The sequence below is a fragment of the Parasteatoda tepidariorum genome, chromosome 3 (assembly GCF_043381705.1).
Source record: "Parasteatoda tepidariorum isolate YZ-2023 chromosome 3, CAS_Ptep_4.0, whole genome shotgun sequence".
Lineage (NCBI taxonomy): Eukaryota > Metazoa > Arthropoda > Arachnida > Araneae > Theridiidae > Parasteatoda > Parasteatoda tepidariorum.
This window is the reverse complement of record NC_092206.1, coordinates 7085320-7105064: the sequence shown is the minus strand read 5'-3', so window position 1 is coordinate 7105064 and position 19745 is coordinate 7085320. Positions and strand designations below refer to the sequence as shown.

The 19745-nt window shown below is 29.8% G+C and overlaps 2 protein-coding genes across 2 annotated transcripts in view; one reads left to right on the top strand and one right to left on the bottom strand.

Moving 5' to 3' along the window:
• The window catches only part of LOC107455484 (uncharacterized), a 383034-nt gene that overhangs the window by 270369 nt on the left and 92920 nt on the right, over nucleotides 1-19745 (bottom strand). The gene's annotated exons all lie outside the window — the stretch shown is intronic.
• Nucleotides 1-19745, top strand: part of LOC107455482 (lachesin) — a 174377-nt gene that overhangs the window by 135316 nt on the left and 19316 nt on the right. Inside the window, exons 2-6 of the mRNA XM_043041967.2 lie at nucleotides 7732-7844; nucleotides 13250-13457; nucleotides 16220-16390; nucleotides 16486-16623; nucleotides 19169-19456. Of these exons, the coding sequence (XP_042897901.1) occupies nucleotides 7732-7844; nucleotides 13250-13457; nucleotides 16220-16390; nucleotides 16486-16623; nucleotides 19169-19456 (918 nt within the window). The remainder of the gene's footprint in view (nucleotides 1-7731; nucleotides 7845-13249; nucleotides 13458-16219; nucleotides 16391-16485; nucleotides 16624-19168; nucleotides 19457-19745) is intronic.

Here is a 19745-nt window from a genome sequence, read left to right as displayed (position 1 = left end):
TATATATATATATATAGATAGATAGATAGATAGATATTTGAATGTTTTTAAAAGTTTCATGTCCAAATTATTTATTATTGCCTTTTTTTTCTTTCTCATTGTACACTACTGTAATCACATACTATACCGGAAGTATATTTCCTCGATAAAGTAAAAATAAAATAATTATTCTACATCTAACAATCATCTATTTAGAATTTGCAATAGTTATTATCTGCTATCTTCAATAAATATTATAAGAACAGTATTTATTATTATTTTAAAAGGCATACGTAATTTCCTGTCGTTTTAAAAATCAATTTACTTTGATGATTTAGTCATTTTGCCACCTGGTCAAGAAATTGACCTATAATCTAGTCAAATTTTTATGCTTTTGATTAAGTTATCCTACGTAACCATACTTAGCATTTAAAAAATATAAAAAGGAGTTTTTGAAGACAGTACAAGTACCTTTTTTGAAGAGTTCAGGATTAAAACTCATGCCAGTAAGGTTTTTTTTTTAAGCACTTTGACATAGAATTTTTATTAAATATATTTTTCTTACTTTTTTCTTCGTTTTGTACCAATTTAGAAAAATAAATTAGTAAAAAATATTATACTTGGTATTTTAATAATTTATGGTTATAAAATACAGCATGAAATAGGCATGAAATACAGCATGTCTTTTTCTGCGTTAAAGGTAAAACTTTCAAAGACAGCTCACTTCCAAACAATAATTTTTCAAATTTGATCGTCTTTGCAGTTTAGATCTAAGAGAGATCTAAGAGATTAATCATTGAAATTTCTTTGGTTTACAAAATCAATTATTAATAAAATTTTGAGCATGAATGAAAAAAATGTACCTTCAAAATACTTTTTCTTGGATTTTATATTTTATTGCAGATATACTATACAATTAAAAAATAGTATCTATTATAATTAAAAAATACCGAAATATCTTTTTACCTGAAAAGAGTGTCAGATAAATACATAAAAGAGACACCAGTGTCCGATCTGCCTCAAAGGGTTTAAGTGTGGGGGGGGGGGATTTTTTTCAACTATTTTAAGAAATTACCTCAAATTTTTAGGTATATATTTTTAATGGATATTTTAAAAAGATTTAATCTATTTTCTTTAAAATCGAAAATATTTGTTACCCATAGCTAAACATAACCGTGCATAAACCTAACTAATGCTTACTTCGATCATTTGTAACATTAATCTGTTTGAATAGCAGCAATAGCATTTCCAAAATAATTCAGACTTATTTGACAGAAAAATTTATGAAAAATATTGAATACTTTCATCGAGCGCAAGTTTTGAACCAGATATCTCACAAATAAAAGGCATTCCTTTATCTATTCATATTTTATACAACTGTTGCCATTTCTTTTCAGATAGGTAATTTTTTTTTCCTTTGCGAAGACTAACTTAAGCATGACAGAAGGATAAAAATGAATAACAATGTTTCCTTTAAAGGAATTGGGTACTTGCACTTCAAGAAAAAGTAAATTACGATGCCCACACATGTGACCTGTGGCTTCATCGCCAGCAAATTGGAGCAAATTGGCGTGTTTAAGTTGAGCTAAGTTTCTTCACATAAATTAAAATGTTAACTAAAGTGAAATTAATTAAATCCAGCACCTTATCACACATCGAATTTATTGAAATGTAATTCTTTCTTGTCTACGTCTGTTACTTACCTTAGAATTTTTTTTTTTTTACTGTAACCCTGACATATTTTTGTTTTGTGTACCTGGCAACTTTGATGTATAATTAGTTTATTTATGTTCCGCACGGCTTCATGCCTGTCTGTGTTAAGAAACATAAATAATTGAAATATACGGAAAGAATTTTTGCGTAAGAATACAGAATGTGTCACTTAAGTGAATTGATACTTGATGAGCTTGGTTTACTCGAAATAAAATTAGAAGAGCAGTTGCGAACGTAAACAAATGCCACGTTTCAACAACCAATCAGGATCGAGACACCCACACTACGTCACTTGCAGGTACCCCATTCATAAAAGCTTCGTATGATACCATTTTATTTTATTTTTTTTACATTAGGTACCCTTCTTGTTATAGTTATATTAAGAATCTAATTGATTTAATTAACAATACTGTAATCTTTCAAAGTATACATTTAAATAAGATTTTTTTATTTTATATATTGCTATCTTTTGCTATTTTTTACATCATATTTTAGCATAATTTTGTTCGATCACGCAACATGAAATGACATTTGACAGTTAAAGGAATTCAGAAATCAGAAAGCGGTTTTAAATTCGCACGCTGAATAAAATATGAATTCGAATCATTTTTAAATCGAGAAATGTAAAAATTGGACAAGTTGAAGATCTACAGAAAATAAGTTTGATGACTGAAAAATATATCTGAACTATGATTTAAAATGCTGTGTTAACATGGGGTCCCCAGTACTGAGTTCTTGCACAAAATAAAGATATTTGTACATTGAAAATAAATGAAAAATATGAAGGGAAAAAAAACATGCGCCTTTTTTTTTTTACCAAAATCATACTTAATCCCATTTTTTAATCACATTTTATTTTAAACAATATAAATTTTTTGAGAAGTTAAAAGAGAAAATAAAATAGATTTTTGCAAAAGTTAAAATAAAATAAACGTTAAAGTTAAAATAATAAGTAATAAGTTTGCAAAAGTTGGAATAATAAGTTCAATAGCAAAACAAGTAAATAACTTAGCAATGAGCAAAATATTAGATTATATTTTGAATGAAGATCGACAGCAAAATAAATCAATGCATTTAGCAACGAAGAGCATCTTAAGGAATACTTTATAAACAAACTGTTTCGAAATTAATATACATACATAGTGCAATTTTTTAAAAGTAATCGATTTTTAAATTAAAAATATGTCTTATGAACAGCTTTTTGATGTTTCAATGCTTTTTAAAACTAATTTCACAAAATATTAGAATAAATGAAATATAACATTCAAGAATATAAAATTCAAGAATAAGTATGACATTTAATGCTTAAAATATTATTTCCTTGACGAAGTTTTAAATTTTTTTTATTCGAACTTTTATTAGTGAAAATGAAACATGCATTTTTATTTTTACCCATTTCTTAATTACTTTAATATGCATACATAAAGTAGGAAAAAATAACTTCCATGCAAAAAACACTAATTTTAATGCTAAACATGAAACATTGCTCTCTGTAGCGAGTCGCGTTCATTTCAGCGAAAATCACATTCATAGACAGGCCGCTTCATCGACACCACTAGGTCATTTCGTCGACCGGGTCATTTCGCCGACCGGGTCATTTCATCGACCAGGTCAATTCGTCGACCGGGTCATTTCGTCGACAAGGTCGTTTTGTCGACACGTTCTTCCGTTGAAAATGTTATTTTGTAGATAAGGTCCTGACTCCCTGTAACATATTTATGGATGGTGTTTTCTACACTAGGGAGCGCTGCAAGCTCGGGACTGCCTAAATTTCCGGGTTACTGTTTCAGTTGTATTTTAAAGTCATTTGGCATCATTGTGTTTTGAGATTCTTGCAAACAATGCATTTGATTACTTATTACTNAAAGGAGGAAAAAATAACTTCCATGCAAAACACAATAATTTTAATGCTGAACATGAAACATTGCTCTCTGTAGCGAGTCGCGTTCATTTCAGCGAAAATCACATTCATAGACAGGCCGCTTCATCGACACCACTAGGTCATTTCGTCGACCGGGTCATTTCGCCGACCGGGTCATTTCGCCGACCGGGTCATTTCATCGACCGGGTCATTTAGTTGACCAGGTCAATTCGTCGACCGGGTCATTTCGTCGACAAGGTTGTTTTGTCGACACGTTCTTCCGTTGAAAGTGTTATTTTGTAGATAAGGTCCTGACTCCCTGTAACATATTTATAAGTGTTCAAAGTGTGAAGAAACCTTTGGTCTTAAAATTGCAACCATGGAATAAGCTATGCCTAACACAAGAAATGCAGAGCTCGATAACTCAATGTCTCAGTAAAACCTTCTCCTTTTTGGAATGAAACTCTGAAATTATGGTTTGCGCATATTGAAGATCAATTTACGAATTGTAATGTCTCGCCCAAACTTACAAAATGTAACACTATCATTTCTACCTTGGATCAAAATTATAATGAATATAAAATTCGACTACTTTTGGTCTTAATGCAAAATGTAACAAATGCTCTTCTTTGACACGCAAGTCAATTAATATTTTTATTTTATTCATCTTATTAATTTTTTATTTTATTTATTTGCAAGTCAATTAATATATTTATTTTATTCCTTGCGCAAGAATTTTTAACAGATGCCAAAGCCTTTATTTTTGTTGTTTAGTGATTTAAGCCCAAATCCCTGTTTCCAAGATGTACTAAAAACGGGAAAACCCCTCGAATTCAGGTCTGGTAAATAAAGTGGCAATAACTGTGCTGGAGCAAATTGCGCCTTTCACCATTCGTACGATCAATTTTCTGAAGTATAAATGTTGGAAGGCCTATTTTCTGTGTTCAAAGTCCTTGCGAAGCAATGAAAGCATAATTTTTGTTAATAAACACACTTGATTATTAACTTCCTTAAAAAAATTTTTAAAATAATAGTATTAAGAAAAGAGAAATTTATAAATAACCCCACTTTTGTTTTAGAATAAGCTCATAAGTTTTTATTTAAAAAAAAATAAATGTGATAGTAATTTTGAAATTTTGTAAAAAGCCTCGCAATTGTTTTTATTAAAAAAAAACTCGAAGTTTTTGTAAATAATGGCAAAGTTATGTAAATACCACAAGACCCATAGAAATCCATTAATGTTAAACACCTTAAGACCTAAAACTATAGACATTTTTTAATCCTTACCCATTTTTATGACCACGAAACACTACATTCCAAAATTACATACGCTGAACACGTCCAGACATGCTATTTATTCTTACCACTCAATCAATTCTTTCAAAACTATGTCTACACCTGTTCACGCAAAAGGCAGATTCAAAATAGAACCATTGAACATTTCTTTGTTTCTTACATTTTTCAGCTCCTCCTACCTATTCCCAATCCGAGTGAAACAAAAAGGGGAGGGGGTTAAAAAGGATAAAAGGGGGTGACTTAACTACCCTTGTACTTCTTTCCATTAACAGCGAGTCGACCTGTGTTCCTTTTAATGAGTGGAGAGAATCTGAGCGGATGCTTTTATTGAAATTTCCATTACCCTCAATTAGTCTGTGAGATTTTGGGATCGGGATAGGGTATGTATGGGTGAAGGGCATTTAATCACCGAACGTGCTACTCGCCCACTCCCCAGGGGTTATTAAGAGGGGTGTAGAAGGGTTGTAGGTGCGAAGATTTCGATGTCTGGGGACGCTTGTCGCGTTCCGAAGTAATTTATGATTCGCCTGAAAGATTCTGAATTTCCTCAGGTAAACAGGGCGTTATGGCGGTATTAAGAACAATGGTTTCTTCTCCCCGGGAAACTTTCTTCTGAAAGGAAAAGTTGGAGTGATGCTGCCTTGCTTCAAATATGTTGTTATTACGCCTGTTTTAGTTTTGTAAATGCTGTAGTTTGTGGTATAATTACGCTTGTTCTTTGAATGTTTCGGTAGTTTTGTTTACTTTTTTGTTTGTGCATCACAGTGAAATAAAATGTTGAGTATTAATTAAATTTGTTTACAAGAAAATTAGTACTCAATAAAATAGTCCAAACTGTTGTTCTGAGATTTAAAAAAAAACTAATTTATTATTTACAATTTGAGTGTCCGGTTTTGTAGTTAACGTTTATTTTCTTTTGGTTATTGTAGTGGAATAATTTTTAAAAATTAATTAAAATTGCTTACAAAAAATAGGACTATCCAAACTGCTATTCATAGTTTTAAAAAGAAACTGAATTTTTAATTACAATTTGAATAATTGATTTTGTAGTTAACGTTTATTTTCTTTCAATTATTGGGATGAAATAATTTTTAAAAAATAATTAAAATTACTTGCGAAAGAAATAAAAAAATAGGTCTATCCAAACTGTTACTCAGAGTTTTAAGAAAAAAAACTGATTTATTAATTACAATTCGAATAATCGATTTTGTAATTAACGTTACTTTTGTTTTGATTATTGAAGTAGAATAATCTTTAAAAATTGATTAAAATTGCTTACAAAAAAAATAGAACATTCCAAACTATTACACGCAGATTAAAAGTAAAATTTATTTATTAATTACAATTTAAGTGCCCGATGCTTTATTAACGGTTATTTTCTTTCGGGTGTTGGAGTAAAAACATTTTTCAAAAAGTTATTAAAGTTGTTTACGAGATAACTAAAATATTCCAAATTGCTACTCAGGAAAGGAAAAATTGTAAGGTTATTAATTTAAATTTAAATTTTCAGCATTTTTTAGATAACAAAGGGCAATAACTTATGAAAAACTAAAACTGTATTAAATAAATAGAACTTATTATGTCACTTCAAACTGTTACTAAAAGATAAAAAATTTTGAACTTATCTGAAACAATTAATCCAATTGATAATTGGATTAAAACTTAATGATATTTCAAAAACTTTTATAAATAGCAAGAGGTTGTGCGTCGCTTTATTAGCATTTTTTATTGTTTGAGTATTACAGAAGAATATTTTTCGAAAATTATTTAGTTTGTTATTACAGGCGAAATAGTACTTAATGTACTACTTCAAACTTTTACTCACAGATCTAATAAAAAAAGAAGAAGAAAAATTTATAACACTTTGACCATTTAGTATTTTAATTTGTGTTTATTTCCTTTCAAGTTTAATGGTAAAAGAGTTATTGAACTTAAATTAAATTTATTTATGCAATGTCCATGTTTCGTCTTTTGATAAATTTTTCCATATTTTAAATTTCTTTTTTCTCTATGAGATTTTTTGTGCTTTTCTCACTAGAAAGACGATTATTGGTGAAAACACGCAGAAATTTTCTATTATTTTCAATACTGGCAGGTTAGAGATGTATACAATAACTTAGTAAAATTATAGACCTTTTTAAAAGATAAATTTAATGAGAAATGTTGAAATCTAGTTTATATTTCGAACCTTTTTTCAAATCCGCTCATCAATTATTTCATCTTTCTATTATAAATCAAACCTTTTTTTCTTCAACTCGGAGAGAAAATTTGATATTACATTTTCATAAAAGAAAATATATATAACAGCATAAAATCATTTTTCCACCTAAAAGTCAATCAACAAGGCATTAGATTGAATTTTCAACCCATGTAATTCATTATCAAAAGCGATATCATTTAAACCAACACATCCGGACATCAAATCCAATGTAATCAAATTACATCGAAACCCATATAATCATTTCTTATGATGAGGCTTTATATCACTGAAACTTAGTGTAATATAGAGGAATTTAATGGAATCGAGATGAATAGATTCAAATATATAAGCGATTCAATTATAATTGATAATATAATCACGATTAAAGAAAATATCATTACAAATTCCTAAACTTAACAATTTTAAATTTAAAAAAAAAATCAAAATCTGCAAAAAAAATATTTAACAGTTATCGAAAACTGATAACGTAAAAATGAGATTTTTTACCGATAAATTTATTTATTCTGATATTTTTTGGGACTAATCAAATTATGTTTTGCATTTTTTTTTTCATATCAGTGCAATGCTTGTTGAGAATTCTAAAGCATTAGCAATTTTTTAAGTACAGTTACAATTTAAATTACAATTCTGTTTTATTAAAATACATCATTGTTTCTTTTAGATTATTTGCTCGAAGCAGAACCAGAATTTGCAGAATCCATTCAAAACGTAACAATTGCAATCGGTAGAGATGCTCAACTTAGCTGCACTGTGGAAAATTTAGGCACGTACAGAGTAAGTTCCTTTCATGGTTTCTGCTTCCGACAAAATGTTAAAGGTCATATTTATGGTCTAATGTAAATTTTGTTAAGTAACGTAGTTTGTTAAAGTATTTTTAAGTGAAAAATTTTAGATTGATTATTTACGTGGCTTTGTTAAGAAACAATTGTTAGGGCTGTTTTTCGAATGCTATGTTATCACATATATCGTAATTACACGTATTATATGAGCATAATATAATACGTACTATTATTATAATATGCTATTACATAAAGAATATGATACATAAACATATGCTACTTTTATAATATTATGTTATTATATAACATGTTGTATAATAATATGCTATTTTTCTAAGGATAAAATATTATGCTATCAATTCATAATATGCTATTTTTTAATATTTGGAACATTACTATACTATTTTTTCACATTTGCTGTATGTTAGTATTCCTGACTGTTAAGCTGTTTCTCAAAGGCTCCGTCGTAATATGAAATGATGTTTTTTTGCGAATATGCTATTTTTATAACTGCTGTGAATTTGAAACTGTTACTCATGAATGTTCGGTCAAGTTTAGCCTATATAAAGCCACTGTGTTTACTTTGAAAATGGCGCAGAACATCTTTATGGAGAAAAGTAACAGTTTTGTGAAAATAAAAAGAGCTCGTGGTCTAATTTTTTATTATTTAAAAACTTACTCCAATGCTGCATTACTTGGGCTCATAAAAATTTGAAAAAACTGAGAAGAAGGCAGAGATTTTGATAATTTTCATCTAGGTGGGAAAATGTTGCCAAATTGGCGATTTTTTAAAAAAGTTTAATAAATTTTAAAATATTTAAGTTATTTGTCGGTTTTAAAGCCCAGATAATTCTTCGTGGTAAGATTATATATACATATATATATATAGTTTAAAATCATCACATTTCTTCCAGTGTAAAGTACTTAAACTATGACTTTCTTTTATTTTCCTTGGTGACGGAGCCTCGAAAAAGAGCGTCAAGTGAAATTTGACCTATATTTAGCCAACACCTTCAATACTTATTCTGAAAATGACGTAAAAAGACATCCTAGTTTTGAGAAACTGTTAAGCTTTTGTGATCTAATCTTATAATATTTCAAAATCAACTCCAACACAGAGTTATCTGGGTTAATTAAAATTTACAATAATAGAGAATTATTCGTAGATTTTTAATAATTTTTACCTAGGTGAAAAAATCCCTCCAAATGGGCAATTTTTTTTTAAAAATTTACTAACTTTTAAAATACTTTAGTTATTTATCAGTTTCAACGCATAAAGTCTTTATTGGCGAAGAGATTTGAAAAGCACTGTCAAGTGGCATGATTGCTGTTCAGTTATGTATAAATGTTTCTCCTAAACACGTTATCTACATAGATAGGGAGAAGAACTGCTGTGGCTCAGGTGATAGAGCACCCGCCTGACAATGAGATGAACCAGGTTTCCATCCCAGCGATGACTGATCGATTCGAATTCCGCCCACGCATTGCACTAACCACAGTGCTGACGTAAAATATCCTAAGTAGTAGACGGATCATGGGTTAGAGTCTCCTTGCCATCAGGATAACCGTGGGAGCTTCTCGTGGTTTTCCACTCCATGTAACGCGCTAGTTCCATCAAAAAGTTCTCCAGGAACGCATATTTTTTCCTATACTTAATCCAGGAGTTCCTTTGCGTTCTGGATTGGATTCAAAATTACAAGACTACGGAGATGAACATTGGTAACAGCGGCATTGGTAAAAAATCAGCTGTTCAATGACGGTTATTAAACTAGAGATAAAATTATAAATCCAGTTATTAACCACTTATTTTGATAAATGTCCAAAGAAAATACACTCTCATAAACATATCATAATTATTACTTATCAATGAAGTTAGGTAGTTACTAATGCTGGCCGGTTTATGTGATATATTTCAGCAAATTATACTTTTTTTGTTATTATTTAATTATCACTTTTTTTCATTTGATTATTAATGATTCCCGGTTTAAAGAAGGTTAAAAGAAATTACTGCGCAAGTATGAAAATATTTCCGTCATAAAAAAAGATTAATGTGCAGTAAACCAGACAAATTATACCAGGAAATGGCCTTTAACCTTAAAAAAATTATTAAAAGTGAGTAAATTCTAATGCAGTACATAAATAAATAATAAAGAAAGTGATGTTATCAAAGTTCATTTCTTAGACTAATATTAAATATGTTGAAAAATTCTCACATTTACCAAACTTTATTCACTTAATTTTATTTTATTTTATAATCGTCGTTGAACAGCCGACCTAATTTTTTGTCACAACTACTAATGATCAACTTCGTAGCCTGTAATTTTGTACACAATCCAGAAGAAAAGGGAACTCCTTTGTTAAGTATTAGGAGAAATTTACCTTTGTGAAGGACTTTTTGTTGCAACACCCACATTTGCGTTAGATGGATAGGAAAACCACGAAAACCTCCCACAGTTTGCTCAACGGTAAGAGGACTGTAACCCATGATCCGTCTGCCATTGAGGTTATTTTACGTCAGCAGAGTGGTCTGTGCAAACCGGATGTTAAATTCGCATCGACCAGCCATCGCTGTGATTCGAACCCAGTTTATTTTACTGGCTGGCAAACGCTCTATCCCCTGAGGCAGTGTTTCCCAAACTTATGGCTTTTGAGTACCCTTTTTAAATTTTTCGTAACGCTGTGTACCACTAATAAGAAAAATGAATGTATTTTTTACTATAAAAAAGTTCCAAAAAAAGTTAAAAATCACAACTGGCTGTTGACACCACTAATTTTTAACTATTAACTCTGCAAAAAATAGCCAATAGAAAAATACGTAATCGTAAATTTTCATGGCTAGCTTTGTTTTTAATTAAAAATTTTTGAAATTTTCGTTTCTTGAAAGATATTTCGCATAAGAACGCGTACCCCCGTTAAACTGTTCCCGTACCCCTGGGGGTACGCGTACCACACTTTAGGAAACACTGCCCTGAGGCATCACGGCTCTTATTGACCTAATTATTAACTTTATTTCCTGCCTCAAAAACGATAAATTATCATAAATTATTAAGTATTAATTAAATATTTGATTACTATTAATAATCATCTAGTATTAACAATAACTAAATAATCATATTGACCGCTACATAAAATATTTTAGAAAAATCTTTAAAAAAAAAATTTTTTTTGAAGTGTGTTGAACTTCTGTAAGAAAAATATCCACTTTTCATACAAAATAGATCACCTCCAGTCTTCAAATTTTACAAATTATTCCACATAATATTTAAGAATATTTATCCGAAGTTTATTATTTTCCTTATGTATTCCCCTCATTTCCTTTTTTTTTATTTTATTACTTTTTCGAAACTCTTACTCGCATAAATAAGAAGGATTGGATTTGTTTTTCAATATTACTTACACCTACGAAAGTTTCGGAAAGAATAAAAAAAAAAAAAAAAAAAAAAAAAAAAAAAAAANTGAAAATTAGTTAAAAAAGTCAGCGAAACTCAGTACTTTTACGTATTCCTTTTGTCCTTTTCAAAAGTCTTCACAATCATATCTTACATTCCCTTTTAACTTTGGAATCTTCTTTCCGTTTGCTTTTATCTTCTCTCATACCCTCCTCTTTTTCTTCTTTAACAATATCTGGAATATTTTGTGTTCTCTTTAGAGTAAATATTGTGTTTCCATTGACGAAACTGTTTAAGAGTATTTCTTTGCGGTATAGACCTTCTTCAAAACTTCCCCCCAGTGTACAACGGTACCAGAAGATCATGTTCCCGAAGAACCCGAAATAAATTCTGTTTATGTTGTTTCGACTTGCTTTCATTTCATGCGGTGGACTTTTCCTTCAGTTTCTTTGGAATAAAATTTCGAAACTTTTTTTTTTTTTGAACAAAAATGTTCTATTATTAGTTTTTTGACAAATTTTATTTTTCCTACAACGCAAAATATTATTAAACATTAGTAAACAACGTTCATAAATCATGTCAGTTTTGGACCAGAATTTTGAAAGAATGTGAATAAACAACACTTCAAAATAAATTTTTTTTTTCTAGAACAGTTAACAGAAGCTTCTATTCTTATAATTTTCATGTGCTTTATTTTTTAAGCTTATTTCGGACATGTAGAAATAAATTGTGTGTCAAATGTAAATGTAGTTTTTAAGATTTTTTTTACCCTCGTAATGCAAGTGCTTCTGATTGGATATTTGATGTATGCTTGTTTTTAAAAGACAGATTTAGATTAGATTTGTGATTGAAAAGATTATATAGAGAGTAAAATACTCTTGTTGATTCTTTTTTCCGGAAAGTTCTGTGATGTTTAATTTAAGCTATTTAATTTTCTTGCATAATAAAAGCTTCTTTTTTTTTGTATGTTTAAAGATGAGTTTCCAATTATGCTTGCTTGGCATTTTTCACTAAGCACAAAACTATTCCAGTTATTACGATAGCACCTGTTGTTAGAGCTATACTTGTTCCTGTTATTACAGAGATAAACATGTATCCACTGTTACGATAGTATAGTTCGTTCACCAGGAGTTGGCACTTGGCTCCACCTCCTCGGACGCAGAGTTCCATTTCAGCACGCGGGATTGAGAGGAGAAGCATCTCCGCTCTTGAAAATGAGACAACCTTTAATGCTCCCCAAACGCAAACGGTGAATTATTTTTCTATCACTTACTTTGCTTTATCATCTGCAATTATACCTTTCGTTTTTCTAGCTAATTAAATACATTTTAAATTTAAAAACTGCCGTTTTTCCCGCAAAATGTCTCGAAAAGGACGAACTATTCACTCAGAGAGAAATTTCATTAAATTCATGAAATATTTAATGCTAAAAAAATGCGCATGAAGATTACGAAATAAATATTTTTGTCATACAATCTCCAAATAGCAACCTTGTTCAGGATTGCTCACATCCTTCTCCCAGAAATAGCGAAATAGTATCGTTGGATGCCACGTGATGAAGGAGGAGCCCTGGTGGACGAACTATACCTGTTGTTACAGATATACTTGAACCTATTGTTACGATAGTACCTGTTGTTACAGATGTCACTTTTATATACTATATGCGGAAATTCTTCGTCATAAATCATGTCAGTTTTGGTCAAAATTTTTGCAAGAAGCATGACTCACTTGCTCAGCACGTCTCACATACTCAGCATGTTTCACGCACGAAAATTGAATTTCTAGCACAATTGTCAGCAAAAAATGTGAATTAATTTTAATGCAATTTTTATATATTTGATGGGGAAAAAAACTTATATATATAAATACGGGAAATTGACTTGTTTAAAACTCATTTTCAGTATTTTAATGCAATGAAAACATTCAGAACTGAAGAAAGTTAAAATGGTGCTATTAAGAAATATTTGAAAATTAGTTAAACGTCATATTGCATCATAGAGACTCATTTCAGGCTGCTTGGATCAAAGTGGAGACGAAAGCCATACTGACAATCCATCACCACATCATAACCCGCAATTATCGCATCAGTTTGAGCCACAGCGATAATCGCCAATTCATCCTTCAGATTCGAAATGTTCAAGAATCTGACAAGGGTGGTTACATGTGCCAAGTCAACACAGTGCCCATGAAGAGTCAGGTTGGATATTTAGATGTCTTAGGTAATCATTTCATATACTTTTCTTTTAAAACTATTCACCGCCAAGCATCTGTGTTCTTCATAGAGGAGATGATTCTTGAGATATATATTGAAGTTCTAATACGACAATATATATTTCTGTCTATATATATATATATATATATCTGTTAAAATCCATATTTTCTATTTAATCTCTCTGTTACAAAACAACCAACTTCAATTTTGGAATGGTTCGTAATAAACAATCTTGATGGTAGATTCCTTATGGCCGCCTGCCATCATTGTTTACATTGGTTGAATTGCTCGAGATATTACAGTTTATAATAGCTGAAACCCGAACACATATTACATCGGAAAAAAAGTCTTTCGCTGTTTTCAAAAACTTGAATTTATTTTTTATGAAACTACTCTCCTACTAATGAAAGGAAGTTTCGACTAAGCATAGACACTATAAAAACAAACTTCTGGTAACTTATTTGCGGCTTTCACCTAGTACTATGTAACAGAAAGAGAGTAAAATTGTAATTTTGTAGCAGATAGTAAATATCTGCTACAAAACTACAAACTTTTCACAAAATAGAAAAAATAAGGCTTCATATCTAGTAACTAATACGCTGTCAAAAAAACTATAGAATTTAAAGAATAAGACTACCAATAAGACTTTCTATTTTTTATAAGGGAAAAAAATTATTATTTTTTTTACCTCAAAAATCAGTGAGAGAGAGTTGTACAATATTGTAAATTAAAAATCTCAGAGAATCGTCCAGTCTTTTCACTTTCCAACAAAACCATTCTATTTTCCGAACACTATAATGTTCCGAAGATCTATAACCTCCTCATTTAAACATTTAAAGTCTATCTCAAATCTTTGTAATAGATACGAAAGACTTTTACTGCCCACCGATATTAACTCCGATTCTTTCTTTAATTTCGCAGTGAATGGTCGTTAGCTTTGAGATAGAATGACAATCGAATCAATTATCAAAATTTATAGCCGAACAAGTGATCCCAAGGGTTACAATTATGACTAACCTCTGCCTAATGCAAGATTTTGGAACGATTTTCATCAACCCCTATATCATTTCGTTTTCGCCCCGTCTCAATTTCCCCTTTACTTCGAAGACCATTCGTTTTCCCACCCTCGCAATAGATCCGCTTGATGGATGACGTTTGAAAGTGGAGTTGTTCCCCACCTAATCGAAAGATGGCGCTGCTGTCATATTTGTCGGTTTGGTTTATCTTCTGAACTCCATTAAGTATTAAAAGGGCGTTGATTAATTTATTGGAATACGTTTGGTTAGAGCAAAAGTTTCGAACTGGAAAACTGTTTCGGTGAATGGACAGAAATTATAATAGTTATTCATTAACATTCTGACAAACATTTATAGTTGTTAAATTCTACAACTAGCCTGGTGCGATTTTAATTAAAATAGAGTATCTATTCTTATATCATTGTTCCTAAAAGATGAAAAAATAGGATTATTTTGCAATAATATTTTGTTTTCATTAAATTTTTCAACCTTTGAGCAACTGGCAAACTATACTATTATATATCTTCTAAAAATTTACTCTCAAGCTTTAAATTCTAAAGGAATTTTTAATTCAGAAAAATAATTCCCGTATATGAGTCTTTCAGAATTGTTTTATAATTTTTATTTTTATGTGCACATAACATGTTGATATTTTTGGCGTGTATGAGAAAAAAAAAAGCTTTAGGCAATAGTTTGTAAGATATTTAAAACCTTAAAACTGATTTTAACAATATTTTTTCATAAGGATGTGTATATTGTTCGCACAATTAGGAAACGTTGCCCTCGCGACCTTTTTTGTAGTTAACACTAGATTGCCTAAGGAAGTTATTTTGACTGCTTGTAATTTCAATTAGAAAAACAATGGTGTATATCATGACACAATTTCTTGGAATTTTGCACAACATATAATTTTTTTTATTGTTAATATTTACTAATAACTTGTTATATAACTGTAAGTAATATAAAAAATATTGAAAATTAATTTTAAGCAAATTTCTTTACGCATTATTTATTCTTTTACAATCCATTCATTTTGTCTGCTTTTGGGCAATATGGGTATATACTAAGTTTCAGTCTTTCTAGTGTTAAATGAGTTTAAGTAGTAGAAACTCGAATATTCAATTTTTTTCTAATTATAAAGGAAGCGTTTATTTTTTTATCAAAGTTTCTCACATTTGCATGCGCAGTTTAAAATGAGTGCGAAAAACCAAAATGCCGTGAAAGCTATAGTTTCCAAATGGGTAAACTATATACACATTCTCCTGAAAAAATGGTCTCAAATTCAGTTTCAAATCTTACATATGTTTTAAACTATTGTCTGAAGTCTTTTTTCTCTTCTACACTCCGAAAATGTCAACATGTTTTGTGCACATAAGAATAACATTAACACAAATATAACGTAACATTTAATACATGTGTCATAGCATAAACAGAAAATGAACGCATGATAAGAGTAAAAAGGAGATGAAAAATTACTGATGATATATAACTATTGAAAATTAGTACAATAAAAGCAAAAGAAATATTGAAATTTGAGTAAAAATTTAGAAATTATAAAATTCGTCTGCATTAAAAGTACAGAAACCATTCCATCTATTTCAAATTAAACCCCCAATGTTGGTTACCAGCAAACAAATCTCGCCAACTGACGTTTTGTTTTGAAATTTCTGATTCAGCACTTGTATCAACCGTTTTAATTAACACTACAGTTAGCTTATAATCGTTTGCATAATATTTTTATGTGTTTATTCAGTTCCTCCAGATATACTGGATCAGGGGAGCAGTAGTGACGTGGTAGTTCGGGAAGGTGCCAATGTGACGCTCACATGTAAGGCAGTTGGATATCCTGCTCCCAACATCACGTGGAGACGGGAAGACAATGAGCCAATACCTCTAGGAGCATGGCAGGGGAAAAAAGTTACAGGTGAGGGAAAAAAATGAATAAAAAATTTATCTTCTAAAAACCTTGTCAGAAAAAAAAAATTGTACATTTGTTTACCAAATTATATTGTGTTGCAGATCCCAATGCTGTGACATATGAAGGTGAAGTGCTAAGTATAACGCGAGTGAGTCGACTGCATACTGGAGCCTATTTGTGTATAGCAGCCAATGGTGTCCCACCCTCCGTCAGTAGAAGGATTATTCTTCATGTTCACTGTAAGAATGTCTCAAACAATTCATATTATTTCCTTAGTACAACTTTTTCTTATGAGAGTAAAACGGAGAGAGTTTGGTAATATTTTGCAGTAACGGAAATTGAAACATAATAAATCGTCTTTATTATTAAATAAAAATAGTGATTCAATAAAAGATACCATTGTTTATTCTAAGAAACATTTACCTAAAGTAAAACAATTCATATGCAAAATATTATTTCCTTAGTAAAACTTTTTCTTAAGAGAGTAAAACGGAGAGAGTTTCGTAACATTTTGCAGTAACGGAAATTGCAACATAATAAATCGTATTTATTATTAAATAAAAATAGTGATTCAATAAAAGATACCATTGCTTATTCTAACAAACATTTACCAAAAAAAAAATGCAAATGCAAAATATTATTTCGTAAGTAAAACTTTTTCTTAAGAGAGTAAAACGGAGAGAGTTTGGTAACATTTTGCAATAACGGAAATCTCACTCAATATAAATCGTCTTTTTTAATAAATAAAAAGAGTGAATCACTGAAAATACCATTGTTTTTTTATGAGAAGCATTTACCAAAAATAAAACAATTCATATGCAAAATATTATTTCGTAAATAAAGCTTTTTCTTATGAGAGTAAAACGGAGGGAGTTTGGTAATATTTTGCAGTAACGGAAATTGCAACATAATAAATCGTCTTTATTATTAAATAAAAAGAGTGATTCAATAAAAGATACCATTGTTTATTCTAAGAAACATTTACCAAAAGTAAAACAATGCAAATGCAAAATTTATTTCCTAAGTAAAACTTTTTCTTGTGAGAGTAAAATTGGTATTATTTTACAGTAACGGAAATCGCGCACAATTATTAAATAAAATGCATAATTTAACGACATCAATGAAGATATAAATATTTGATAACTATCACACAGATTTTTTTCATTCCAAAATGGAAGAAATGTTCTGAAACTTAAAACGCAGTTTAATAGTTAATATAATATTACAGCTATTATGTATAAATGAATGTTTTACATTTCTCTTGATGTTAAAAGTTAAAATAGTTGCTACGTAGATGACCATAATTATAATAAAAGCTCAATGTAACGTGTGCGGCATATTGCGAGAAGTTCACTATTATGATAAATATCTAAGTTAACTTTAAAATATTAATGCGAAAAAAAAAGCTGAATGTTCGTAGAAAGATTGCTATATTTTAGAATATTTTTCACTCACTATTATTGCAATTATCGTTGAAATGGATTTTTATTTTATTTGAATTTTCGCTTACACGAACCAAAATAAACTAGATTCAACTTTTTTTTTACAAGGGAGCTGCTTTGTTTAAACTATTACGTTTAAAATGACCTAAATTGGCATTCTATGTAACAGTATTTTAAAAGACAACGAACATAAAAGTACTTCATTTTGACGGATCTAGAGTAAATATTATAGCCCCAAAAATGGCGTACTTTTCTTGGGAAATATTTAACAGTAAAAAGCAAATAAAGTACCAAAGATTAAATGGTAGATAAAATGACTTAACAACGTACAAAACTAGTCAAAATATAACTTACAAAATTTAATTACATGGTAACAAAAATTGCCCCAAACTTCCTTCTCAGACGATTCTGACTGTTTAAAAAATAGAAAAGAGAATCTAAAAAAAATACTGATTTTGCCTTAATTTTTAAAGAACTTGATTCTCCAGTACAGTGGTTCCCAAATAGTATTCCGTGGAACCCTAGGATTTCGTGGAAGAGTAAAAAGGGATTCCGAGAGTTAAAGTATTTGTTTTAAAAAATAATCCGAGAAAACTATAACTATTGTTAGATCCAATCATTAAACCACCGCTTACTTCATATTTCGGTTGCCCTTGTGAAATTATTTAAAGAAAAAAATCATTGAAAAAAATTGAAAATTTTTCCTATTAATTATAATTTTTCCAGGAACAATACATTGAATGAATTATTAAAAAAAATAATGTATTAATAAAATTTTAATAGCTATTTACTATCGTATTTTTTCAAATAAAAATAAAACTACCAAGTTTATTAATAAGAATTCTTTCCTCATAACGATTTTCAACGTTTATATCTGTTAGTTTTAGTTTTTATTTAAAGGAAAACCATATTTCTGTTTTTTTTTATTCATTTTCAGATATAAATATATATTAAACCAAAAAAAAAAAATTATAACTAGACTAAATACAGCCCCGCGACTTCGAATTTGACTATCGGACATAAAAAACCAACTTAAGATAATTGATGATTAAGAAACATTTATTCTTCTTTTTGTTTTATTGATGAAATCTTATTGTTTCATTGACGAATCCACTGAATAAGAGTTAATTATTTAGGGTTCCATAACTGAAAACGATTGGGACCCGTCGCTCTAGTATCTATGTATTTAAATTTCTCTAAAAATAAGTAACAACCCCACTAAATAATTATGACTTGATAAAAACTTCAGTAGCCTTCATTTATTTTTTTTAATAAATTAATCAATTTGAATCGAAGAATATATAAAAGTAAGTATGATGATGAAATGTGCTTTTTTTTTAAGTTCCACCGGTGCTCTGGATTCCGAATCAATTAGTTGGAGTGGTGATGGGACGAGATGTGACCTTAGACTGTCATACAGAAGCTTATCCCACATCTATTAACTACTGGGGAAGGAAACAGAATGAAATGCTGATCTCCAATGAAAAACTTCAAATAGTGAGCAAAGAAAAGACGTACAAATCTCATATACGACTCACAATCAAAAACATTCAACCACAGGATTACGGCATCTACATGTGTTTCTCGAAGAACTCACTCGGCTCAACGGAAGGTTCAGTCAAAGTCTACGGTAAAATATTTTGATACAGCAAATCTGTTAAAGAGTATTTTATTTTAGTACCGTCGTTGAACAGACGACCTAATTTTTTGGGATTACGTCCACTAATGTACAACTAAATACTGAATTACAAACACATAATGCTTTAAAAAAAAATTGTAAACTAGCGGAAACTTGGGAAACATAGGAATCACGAACATGAGAAAAATGGGAATTAAGCTGACTTAAGAGGACGTTATAACATGGGAGACACTTTTCATCGCAAATTCTCTTTCACCTCGATTAGTTATTTAAAATTTAA